Source organism: Nymphaea colorata, chromosome 9 (assembly GCF_008831285.2).
Source record: "Nymphaea colorata isolate Beijing-Zhang1983 chromosome 9, ASM883128v2, whole genome shotgun sequence".
Taxonomy (NCBI): domain Eukaryota; kingdom Viridiplantae; phylum Streptophyta; class Magnoliopsida; order Nymphaeales; family Nymphaeaceae; genus Nymphaea; species Nymphaea colorata.
Genome location: NC_045146.1, coordinates 22,248,793 through 22,260,551, shown reverse-complemented (window position 1 = coordinate 22,260,551; position 11,759 = coordinate 22,248,793). Strand labels below are relative to the sequence as shown.

The 11,759-nt window shown below is 43.1% G+C and overlaps 2 protein-coding genes across 8 annotated transcripts; both read right to left on the bottom strand.

The window, feature by feature from the left end:
* Nucleotides 1–146: 146 nt before the first annotated feature.
* LOC116261132 (protein CELLULOSE SYNTHASE INTERACTIVE 3) lies at nt 147–6,986 on the bottom strand. Of its 2 annotated transcripts, none has more exons than XM_031639758.2 (3): nt 5,525–6,986; nt 4,369–4,465; nt 147–2,055 (listed from the first exon to the last, which is right to left on the bottom strand). In XM_031639758.2, exons 1-3 carry the CDS (start codon nt 5,528–5,530, stop codon nt 344–346), a joined length of 1,815 nt encoding a protein of 604 aa, XP_031495618.1. In that variant the 5' UTR covers nt 5,531–6,986; the 3' UTR covers nt 147–343. The 2 variants fall into 2 exon arrangements, with proteins under 2 accessions (XP_031495618.1, XP_031495619.1); XM_031639759.2 differs by lacking the exon at nt 5,525–6,986 and adding an exon at nt 5,040–5,507.
* A 354-nt stretch (nt 6,987–7,340) lies between these two features.
* Nucleotides 7,341–10,661, bottom strand: LOC116260262 (serine/arginine-rich splicing factor RS41-like). 6 transcript variants are annotated; one of them, XM_031638443.2, is made up of 6 exons: nt 10,503–10,661; nt 9,587–9,737; nt 8,447–8,559; nt 8,140–8,375; nt 7,613–7,879; nt 7,341–7,509 (listed from the first exon to the last, which is right to left on the bottom strand). In XM_031638443.2, exons 2-6 carry the CDS (start codon nt 9,690–9,692, stop codon nt 7,470–7,472), a joined length of 762 nt encoding a protein of 253 aa, XP_031494303.1. In that variant the 5' UTR covers nt 9,693–9,737; nt 10,503–10,661; the 3' UTR covers nt 7,341–7,469. The 6 variants fall into 6 exon arrangements, with proteins under 6 accessions (XP_031494303.1, XP_031494304.1, XP_031494307.1 ...); XM_031638444.2 differs by having other exon boundaries at nt 8,140–8,372; XM_031638447.2 differs by lacking the exon at nt 10,503–10,661 and adding an exon at nt 8,778–9,097 and having other exon boundaries at nt 9,587–9,726.
* Nucleotides 10,662–11,759: the final 1,098 nt, after the last annotated feature.

The following is an 11,759-nucleotide window of genomic DNA, read 5'->3' as shown; positions in this document are numbered from 1 at the left end:
GGGTGTTAGTGGTGAAAGCTTAGAGCGTATAGACAAAATATTATATGATTCATACGGCAAATTCAGAGGCACCATCCGAAACACAACACCTGCAGTAACATCAATAAACAAAACCTAACGGTAAGAATATTGAGCTCAAGGCCTGATGATTAGCAAAGTTTCAAACATTGGGATCATGAAAGATACATGAAACTTGGAGCAGGTTTAATTTACATGAGACTAGAACTGACTAGCATCTAGGAGTTACAAAAATATGGAACAAACCGCCTCTTGTTTCATAGAGAAAATGAAACAACGAGCTGCGCAAAACACATCAAGAAGCCCCGTGGATAATCATCACCACCTACTTCCGGCTAAACAGGCTTCGCAATTTCCCTCGTTTTAGCCTCTCAAGCAGCTTCTTTGAACCAGGAACGTCCAATTCACACAACTTCTTGAGATAGCCGATGGCACCATAGGAGATCATCAGCTTTTTGCACTTTTTGCTTGAAGACACAGCCGCAAGGCAAAATATGGCATACTTCTTAGCGGTGTTGTGCATGCTCGGCTCGAGTAATTGAACAAGGCTCGGAACACTTTTTTCATCCTTCTTCACCTCTCTGCAGTTTTGCGGAAATGCTATCAAATTTCCAATGGCTTGAGCAGCAACCTCTCTAGCACTGTTGGTCTTAGCCTCCAGCATCTTTACAAGCAGCGGAATGCAACCAATCTCACCAATCAGTTTCCTCGTTTCCATTGAATTGCATATCCTGCATATAGCTGAAGCTGCAGCTTCCTGAGCACCCAAGGATCCAGCTTTTAATACGTGCAGCAAACGAGGAAGAAGGCCGAGATCAATCAGACTTTCCAAGGGCATTGATCCAACCAAATTACGCACGGCCGCTACAGCAGACTCTTGGGGCAGAGGGCCATCGATATAGGCCAGAAGGCGCTGCACTCCACCTTCAGCGACCACTTGCCTCCTCAGACTCTCGTTGCTGCATGTCATGTTCTGCAAACACTCAGCAGCGTACTCTTTAGAGCCTAATAGAATCCCAGAATCCAGAAGATCAATCATAACCTTGATGATCCCGGCTTCGGCAAGACTCTGCCTAACTTCCGGCACTGCTGAAAGATTCTTAAGAACACCAGTCGCTGCTGCTTGAGAAACAGAAACCCCTGTTTGACACATCTCGACAAGTGGAGGAATACCACCACGTCCCACAATGGATCTGGCAGTTTCTACTGCCATAGACAACCTTTGGAGAGTAATTGTGGCCTTCTCCTTCGCAATTGAACTGCCAGATTCGACCAACCTGATGAGAGGTGGAAGGACACCCTCAGAGACAAGCAGATTCTCGCAGGTACCCGATTCGGCTAATGAACACACCACATCCGCAGCTTTCTCCTTGATTTTGGGGGACCTCGCACTAAGCAACTGAATCAAAGCAGAAATGTTGCTTCTCCCCATCACGCTCAATACGCCCTTCTCGTCTTCCTTCATGATTTCCACCAAGCTATCAAGAGCCTGATGCTTAGCTTCTATATGACCAATCTGCAGACGGGCTAACAGCTCTCTGACATTCAATTTAGCAGTCACCGGTTGCTCCCCGCTTCCGGGTTTCGCAGTCGCTGGCGATGGAGTGGATTCCCCCAGGACGCCAGTTTTAATAAGAACCCCGCAGTCATGAAGATTCAAGTCCAACTTCGCGGACAAAGCATCAAGATTGCTCTGCATCTGAAGTTTACCACCGGTATTTTCCTCGGAGCACCGTCCACCCAACTCAATGGCCTCATTGAGGGTGTTCGAGATAGCCACTAGCTGTTCTTTGCAGAGGCTGTTCTTGGAGAAACAAGGATGGCTGGAGAGATCAGACAAGCAAGATGGCACCTGCTCTAGCTTCGAAAGTACTAGTTTCCACCTGCCAGTAAAGCATTTCACAGAACCTGCCTTCTCAATGGCTGCAGGAACCAACAGTTTAGCATGTTCTAACCATTGTTCTGTGGATTTGGCGTCCACTGCTCCTGTTTCATCAGCCATTCTTAGTTTTCGAGTAGAATGGATGAGTTTCAGTCCTGGCGAACGAAAGAAAAATAAGAAAACAGGGTTAAAAGACCGTTTTATTTTCCCCCAAAAAAAAAACATTACTTACTTTTGCAGGTAACAAGGATACCGTTAAGATCCACATCAAGTTTCTATATAGAAAAGACAAAACGCAGAACTTCCTTTTGCAGATGCCTTTACACAATCACGCGACCCACTAATTCAAGAACAACCTGTCCTTAGACAAAGCGGAAGGAGGACCACCCTCACTGTTCTTGTAGCCACCCAAAGGTTTATGCAGGACGCAACTAGTGATTTCCAGCGGTTAGAACCTTAAAACTCCGTTACAACGGGATTTGGCACATGTAGAACGCTCATGGGTGCACGAGTAGAAGAGAGAGAGGCCACAGTTATATGACAGCCAAGTAACAAATTGTGAAACTCATTTATGATTTACCGTCACCGATGAGCATACACCACTTTGCGCTCTGCGCCCAAGGTCACAAAGCACGCCCCGAATGCATTCCAAAGGCAAAGGAATGATTGCAATGCAGACATAGAGGGTATCCAGGCAATACGCACAGAGCATCAACCCTCGGAACTCGATTTTCATGACCAAATTTTATAGGGAAATGTACGCAATTGTCCCTTTCTTGAATGACATGCCCCTACATCAGGCAGCACATCTTTGTGGATCCAGGAAAAACAGACCTTTTGTACCATTACGTGACGTTATTTCAGAATCAAACTCGGTACTGGCAAAAATTGCAAGATCCTGACCCTACCAGCTCAGGTAACAAACAAACTATGGACACTACAAAGATTAAAAGCTCATGAGTACCACCTTTTTTTATGACAAGAAAGCTCGAGTCAGGCGACGCCACATTATATAATAATCGAATGTAGTCCACTATGTTAAACGTAACATTTCCCAAGGTTTTCAGAGTCCAGCCCTTCAACCATGCATTCGAAAGGTTATTTAACAATTTCCAAGGTATTCGGAAAAAAAAAAAACTCCTGCCAAACTACCTTAACCTTGCCAAAATTCGGCGGTAGAGTGACTGTGCAGAACTGCGCCTAGACTATGAACGTTAAATTGTAATCAAATAGATCACAAGTTCATCATGTAAAATAACCTTTTAAAATCAAAACACTACTGTCATCACACTTTCTACGATTCTCACTAGCAAATTACAAAGCCCTTAGTAGTTCGTACGCATGTTTATTACACGCTTTAACTTTATAAAGCATAAAACCTCCTTTGTCTGCTGGTCCCAGCTTACTTGTTTTGAGACATGATATTGCTTTTCCTAACCGACAATAAGCCTAAACTCACTCAATTTCATTTATTGGAGACACACACTATAAACGCCCAAACAACAGCCTGATTTACAGAAAAGTGCCAGACAGTCGAGGGGGAGCAGGAGGGGAATCCATCACAAAGAAACTTTAATCGAACAAAAGAACAAAAAGCAGTGACTGCATTACTTTTTTAAAAAAAAACGAGAGATCTTATCGACCGCAGCTGCCGGCGAACCTTTCTGCGAACAAGTTTCTGAAGAAAGCATGCTTTGAAGCACGTGTCACCACTTTATGTCCTTTCGCTGTAACGTAACTTAAGCGAACAGGAAAATTTCATCTATAACTCTGCCCTTTGGACGTAATCCTAAATACACGCCTCAGTTTCCGATCTTTGCCGACAACCGTCAAAGAAGAGGCATGTTGGAACATGTGAACCTACTCTTCCATGTTATCTTCCCAAGTTAAATGATTTACCAGCCATCAGTAAAACAGAAGGTTCTATCAGATAAACAAATAACTGAGGCATATAATAGAAACTACGGCTACAAACTACAATGTGACGTCGAAAATGAAAACTGCCCCCGGTTAAAGATAAATGAAACGAATCAAGAGTCAAGACCCTTGCTTCAAATCATTATTTTCCCCGCTTTCTTGCTCGCCCATCATCCCGGAAGTATTTTTCATATTTCCCAACTGTTTTGTTCTCATTAATTATATTTAACGTTGTCATAAGAGATACTGCCATATTCATACCTGGCTCGTCAAGTTCATGCCTATCGTAAAATTTTTAAATTAGTTTCCGAGTGAAAGCAACAAAGTGATACATGAACACTTGAAACGGAAAAGAGATTGAGCAAATATAATTGCAAACATGTACCCCCTGAATGACATGAAGCCAAGTTGCCAACGACCGTGATGAGCTGCAGGATGAATACTTAAATCTCTTGAATAAGAAGTACAGATGGTGCATTTGTTAAAACTAACGCACACAGCAGCAAGCAATTAATGCAAAAGGTAAGCGATTTAGAAAGAACATTCCTAACCTTCGAAGAGGAGACCGGCCGCTCCGTCACCAACTGAAGGCGAGCTAGAAAGCGTGGAAGTGCGATGAGGCCTCAGAGGGAGCAAAATCTTCCCAACCTGAGATTGGAGGGGGAGAAACACGCAGCATTAGTTACGCTATAGTCAGAGGCATCAGTGACGACGCGCAAATGTGGAGGTAAGGTGAAAAAGTGCGGGTATGCGTATGGACTATGGTCACTCCACCTCTCTGAGAGGACAACTGTTTTCTTCCTTTTCATCTTCCAATCAGGACCAGGAAAAGAAATAAGCACGATTCAGTGGAAAATTAGTGAAATGCACATCAGAAGTTCACGCTTTCGATCACAAAATGAATGGACTGAAGCATTAGGAAGCAGCACAGTGTCTTTGCTTGAAAATCAACTAAAAGTCTCAGAACTTCCAGGGGACAACAAAAAGCGTTGGAATCAAATTTCACCGCTTCAGAGACGATCATGAGACCAAGATACTGAGCAATTCGAAGAACAATGACTATTTCACGAAATGCAGAAGCTGAGCAATTCGAAAAACAACTAACTACAAGAATTGCCGAATATTGTTCCACTAGGACCTAATTTCCAGGGCGAACGCCCAAATTCATCTCGAACAACGGCCAGAAACACCGAAGAGTACGTTAACGAGGAAATAGAGGTACCTTCAGCAACGATCAGAAGGAAATCCACGTTTGTTTGGCCAAAGCGGCATCAGGCGATCCATCCTCTGTTCAGCAAAATCTCTTTTTTGAAATATTAAGGAACAAGAAAAGAAAAGGGCTCATGGATAGGGTAACGTTCCACGGGAAAAGAAGGAAAGGTATCCAGATAATGCAGCTCGAAGCACCTAGATCAAGGTTTCACCGGGAGGGAAAAGCAAGAGGAAGGAGGAAACATGATCCCAGTCACTACACGACAGAAACGGCATTAAGATTGCGAGCAATCGGAAGAGAAAGAAAGAGACGACTACTTTGGCTTTCTATAGACGATTTTGAAAAATCAGTCAGAGAGTACTAAACTTGCTCGACAGAATTCCCTCGAACCTCGCAACATCCAGAAGTCATGCAACGGTCACTTACACAAACGCATTAAAAAAAGGCAGGTAAATTCAAATTCCTATCAGTGTGACAGAGAGAGATTCCTCTACCGTCATGAACAGGTCGCCGGCGACGTCGGAAAGAAAGTTCCGGCAGCAGCGTCGCCGTCGGAAGCAGGACTCCGCCGCATAGAGGGGCGGAAGGATCTGACGGCTGGATGCTGGGGGAGCCCCGAAGATCGGACGGCAATGGCGGAATCCGGTTCTCCTGATTTTAAAAGCCGTGCCAGGCCGCGGCTACATAAGACCCGACGGTGGCACCGCCGGAGCTGTCGGTGCAAAGTGGAAGCCGAGTCAGTTGAGGCTTCAGCGTCGTCCATCTCGAAGATGAACGGCCCGAATACATGGCTCTTCGGCGGTGCTTCCTTCTTCAAAAACTTCTGACGTCAGTGCGTCGGCAGAAGCGCGGGACCCATCTAAGATACGGATACTCTGTGCCTCCACGATCACCGTCCATCTCAACATGAGCGACGGTCAGGATCCCCCAGTCGTCGCCTCCACGTGTCAATCCAGGAAAGCATTTGAAATTTGAATGGATTTCGAAATGGCGAAAACACCCCTCGGCCCATTCGTTCGAAATTTAAAGCCCCTGTGCCCTCTTTCTTCCTTTCGATCATGTTGTTGGTTATGAGTGAATGTTCCCCACTTCCACAGACCCTGTCAGGTGAAGGCATCGGGTGAATCGTATTTCGGCCTCTTCAGCTCCACCTTTTTTTTATTCTTTTCTTCTCGTGTTTTTCATCCAACAGTTTGTATACATCACACATGAATCGCGATGGAAGCATTCATGATCAAGCATTCGTGATTCGACTATCATTTGTTTTTACTCCAGGATCCAGATGGAATCGCGAGCTCTGACCCATTAACTGGCTATTAAGTTGCACGAAAAATTGGATTTCAGTTTCTCATGTATGACATGCTTTGAAAAAGTAGCGCTTGCAGAGTCAGGACATGAGGGCATGTTTGATGCACAGAGAAAATACTGTGCAACTCAAAAACGTTTCAGGGACATACAAGCATCAAACGCAGAGAACTTTGCCGTGCCTTTCTCAGAGGACTTAGATTCCAAAAAAAAAAAAGCCCATTAGGGCTGCGTCATTCTTTCTCCCCTTGTTGCTCCTGCTCAACGTCGCAGCCGCGGCTTGTTGTCGCCATTATTTTACCAGCACAGCTTCTGAGCAGCGGCGAAGGACAACCCTCCCTCTCCCCCATCGATTTTCCCACTTTCCACAGGAGGCTGCCGTACAGGTCTCTCTCATTGTTTGATCTCTCCGTTTAACCAACAATGGGAATAGAGGGCTTAGAGTAATCTCTCTCAATGGTTGAAGAAATCTTTAAAGCGTTCTTTTTGTGTTCAATACTACTTTCAATAGATTAACGTGTAACCGGTGGGGCCTTGTTCTTCGCGCTCCTTCCAAGGCTTTATTAAAATTTTCTTGTAACAGTTCATCTATATACCTGTATTCATTCGCAGGCATATGGAACCTTGCTATGTCACTTTGACAGGCTCAATGTTGTTTCATTCCTGACAGGGAGATAAGTACTCTACCAGATCAAAGAATTCAGGGTTTCGGGTGTCAAATGGGATATTAGAAATTAGTTTATTTCTTTTAATCAAATTGTTTATTTGGACCTTCCTTTACTTCAAAATGAGGTTTTAAGGTTTCTGCTGGAAAGGTTTTCTTGCAGAAGATTTTGCTTGCCCTTTGTTTTCGGTTCCTACAAAAAACCATCAAACGCCACCTTTTAGGACACAAGAGATCAAATGAATTTAGACTCGAATGAAACTTGGCGCAACCTAAATGGCAAGAACAACGGAGGTACGTTGACAAGCTCGATGCTAAGAGCACTCGGATAGATTCCTATGTAGAGGAAATATAATAGCTAAGCATCTAAATGTTCAAACATCATGTATCCTAGAAAAATATAACATGCCAAAACATGAACCAGAGTCATATTATCAAACAACTGGATAAATCCTTCAACTTGATAAACCTCAGGACCTCGACCTTGACCTCGATCTCGACCTTGATCGGCTGGTTCAACAATAAAAACCCGTCGTCAACACCACAACGACTCAGACGAAGTATTTAACCAAATTAATTAAACGACTTGGTAAAATTCCAGTTGCTAGCTCACCTGCGATATCCCTCATGAGCAGGGCTTCCAGGTCTCCCATAGTCTGGACTACCCCTCCCCCCTTCAGGCCTCGCATAAGGGCTAGAGCCACGGCCATAGTCAGGGCTTGCCCGCTCAGCAGCTCTCCCATAAGGACTTGGAGATCGTCCATAGTCACGACTTTTGTCTGCAAAACGGTCACGGCCACGCTGGGGACTATAGCCATTTCTTTTGTCATCATCGTTACGAACAGCATACTCAACAGAAATAACTCGATCCATCAGCTTGCTGCGCATCACAACCAGGAGAATAAATTAATACAACAAAACCACAAAAAGGTATCCAAGAGACTATAATAATAACTTGACGCTAACAGAGCACTCCAGACACATTAAATATGAACCCACAATGACGAAAAACCGTATGAATAGTCCGAAACATATTCCATGTCCGTCGGCTGTATCCAGAATCGGTAATTGTCGATTGATACACAGTAATTTACAGATATAAAAGATAAAACGAAACTAATTGAAAAAAGTAGCAATAACCTCTGGTTTGTGGCTTCAAGTGCTTTGGTTGCATCTTCCTGGAACTCGTATTGCACAAACGCAAAATTCCTTCTGATTCTTACATTCAGAACTTTTCCAAACGGATCAAAGTGTCTTTCGAGGTCCCTTGCCCTGGTATTAATTGGATCGAAATTTATAACAAAGAGGGTCTTTGTCGGTCTTAAGTTAACAGCAGATCTTCTGGAACCAGCAGATCTGCGACTGCCACGCTCCTGCTGCAGCAACATTCAGAAAACCATGAACACCAGATGTGCTATAAAACGAGAATATGAAAAAAGTCGGCTACCTTTGTCCATTCAACTCGAAGACGACGCCCATGCCTGCCAAACTCTAGCCTGTCAAGTCCATGTATAGCATCCTCTGCATCCCTCTCATCATCCATGTAAATGAATGCAAAGCCTGACACAAAGAACCAACCAACTATTCATGCTGAAATTACAAGATGAGATGCGCAAAGATATATGCATACATCAGATGAGGCTTCTTTAAGATGGCAAGGGAACAACAGCCCTAGTACATGATACATTAACTAAGTGCAGAGAACTCAAGCAATCCCTTCCATCTCTTCAGATTCTCAGAAGATAAAAACCAGTGGGTTAGAAACATAAAAAACAGACCTTGCATGCTGAACTAGATTGTGTCAAGAAACATGATCCAAAAGTAGGCAACTCGTGATGATAGGTCTTACGCCATAAATTCTCCTTCCTGGCTGCAAAGTCAGCAAGGTAGACACCTTGGAACATGTAGAAACTGAGGACTTGGTTGTAGCTCATGAGGAATGAAAGATAATGAGTGCTTGAGGAAAATGTAAGATGATTCCATTGTGGATTAGACCAGCTCTTCCGAAAGATAATGGAAGTGAGGCATGGGCACTGGCAGTAAAGGTAAGGCACATGAGCCCATCAACCAGGAAGAGCTTGGATGCTCCAAGATATTCCTGCGTCAAAGAAATTGTTGAGTAGGGGACTTAAACATAAACTAATATATTCACCTTTTTAAAATTTTTATTGTAACCCCCATGGGTAATCAACCAGAAAGAACCACCAAGCATAGCCCTAACTGCTGCTGTAAGACATGATGTGGAGAGGCAGCATTTTATAGAAGAGATAAATCCCTTGCTTCAGGGGAAGCCTTGACATTGCATTTTGACTGAACTTTAACATTGTTGATATGACATAGTCGGGGATTTAATTTAAGTTACCAACACCATCCAGCAAGAATAACTTCCACTCTATTGGTCATATCATCTCCAGACAAGAGATGATCCATGTGCGAGACACAATTCTGAAACCAAGTCACCTTACTCCAAGAAGAACACTAGCAAAGTAGCAATACTTCCATGGCCACACCGACTAGGAAAAGATACAAAGCGTTTCCAAGAAAGGACGAAAAAAAAAAACAGCAAAAAAATTATCAAAGAATTTACCTGATTTCATGTCCACTCTGTCCACCTTCCCATATTTATTGAATAGTCGCTCAATTTCTGATTGTCGAGCCTCAAAGTCAAAGTTTCCACAGAAGATAGGACGCATTTTTTCCACGCTTCAACTTCACTTAAAAGATAAGGATCCCTAGAGCTGATAAAAATACAGACAACCAATTTACTTAAAAGAAGATGAAGGTAGCACATAACACAAGGAGGGTAAACCTAACAGGCATCAAGATGCTAATGATGATACATACAAAGGCACAAATACCTTCAAGGCTTCAATAAATCTAGCAATAATCTAAAAGCAAAAATAACGACATATATACGCCGGTTAATCTTTTCCCGGCTTCCAACAGCAAGGAAAATCTGTCGTGCCTTTCCATTTTCAAAGAATCTCCAAACGATATTTTACATCCCATATTAGGCCCATGATTCTCATCTTCCATTAATCTTACAAAAGGGTTTGCCCACGCCCAAAGAAGGCCGTGCGGCAACCTCAAAAGTAGAAAAACCTTCGGGAAGAAGGAACCATTTCTTGACTATCTTCAGCGTCCAAAACCCTTGCTTCTTGCAAAAAGCACAACCACCAAACAGAACGCACATCAACAGATCTAGATTCATCCAACCGACAAGGCATGCGAAGCGACCACAATCAAACTTTCCCACAAAAGGAGGTTCGACGAGACTACAACAACAAACAACACATCAAAGCCGATCTAGAAACTTTCAAAGGAACGCGTAAAAGAAAAAGAAATACGACAAATATTAATATCATCTAACAAAGAAATGCACAAAATCAAACCCATGAAACCCTAGATCTGTACGGGTCGAACGAAGGGAAAAGAGAATAAAGCGCAGAAGGCCTCAAAAAAGAGCCCATCATAAGGAAAGATTTACAAAGAAATATCTAAACCTTCAAACGCTTCTAGATTTTGCAGGACGAACAAGGAGGAGGAACCGATCGAAAGCACGAACTCCGGCGCAGCCCGACGTGAACTGAGGAATCAACAAAAATCTAAACGAGGATAAGAAGGCCGACTTAACCAAGGTCAGTTCGATGCCTTCCTCCGTGTGTTACCACGGTTAAGTAGCCCTAGAGACCCGCGGGGCCCACCTTTTTCCAAGAGAATGAGGCCTTACCCATATTACCATATACGCTGCTGTAAGGAAAAGAATTGCACAACGGTGATGCAAAAAGATTCGTGAGTCGGTTCAAATCAAATGGCGTCAAAGCGATGTAAAAGTCAGAAATTGAATTAGTGAGATTTTGTGATTCAATTAAAAGTGCTATTGCATCCGTAAAAATTATACAAAAATCAAGAAAAAAAAATCAAAAATATTTGAAATTATTCATAAACGTATATCACTTAGTTCTGTATCGGCGTATTCGCTTTTTCACCAAGCCTGTTTGAATTGGCTGACTAAGTCCAATTTTGATAATCCTGCCCAGACGGAGAGTTATAAGATAAGGGTTGGTAAATATCAATTCTGTATGTTGCAAAAGATAAAGGGTGGGAGGCAATTTGAAGCATAGACATCATCTCAAAGCAAGTTTGATGCGATACATTGACAAAAAGGAAGTAGAATGAAACTCCTTCCTCTCACCCAAAAATTTCTAACAATCAATGGTCGGAGAGGGGGAATTGGCTAACCATGGTTTCTTCGTTTCTAACAAGAGAGGTGTAAGCGGATCCGGACTGGACTTCTTACAACATAATCTGAAACTTTAATTCCACACATGGTCAGATGGAGACGGTATTTTTATCAGATATTGACTAGGACCATCCCTCGGGTCTGGGCTAGATCCAGATTGGAGTTTCGGACTGATCATGTTTGACTTGAGACCTAACCCAATCGTCTGCAAAATTTACACACCAAATTCCGTTGTGGTATATCTTATCCGGAACCACTATCACGAAAATCTTGGTTAGGGATTCGGGTTTGATCTTATACAGCTAGATCTTAGAGTTTCAGATTGGATCTTAAACAGCTAGGTCATGAACTGCGCACAATAAAGATATGATCCTAACCAAGCCAATGAAGTCCGATCCAGCTTGCACTTGATTTTTATATGAAGCGCACTTTCGGAACCTACATGTTTGAATCGCCCAAGTAATCAAACGATGGATGAGCAAGATTAATGCAAATTGGCATTTTACATAAGCATGAA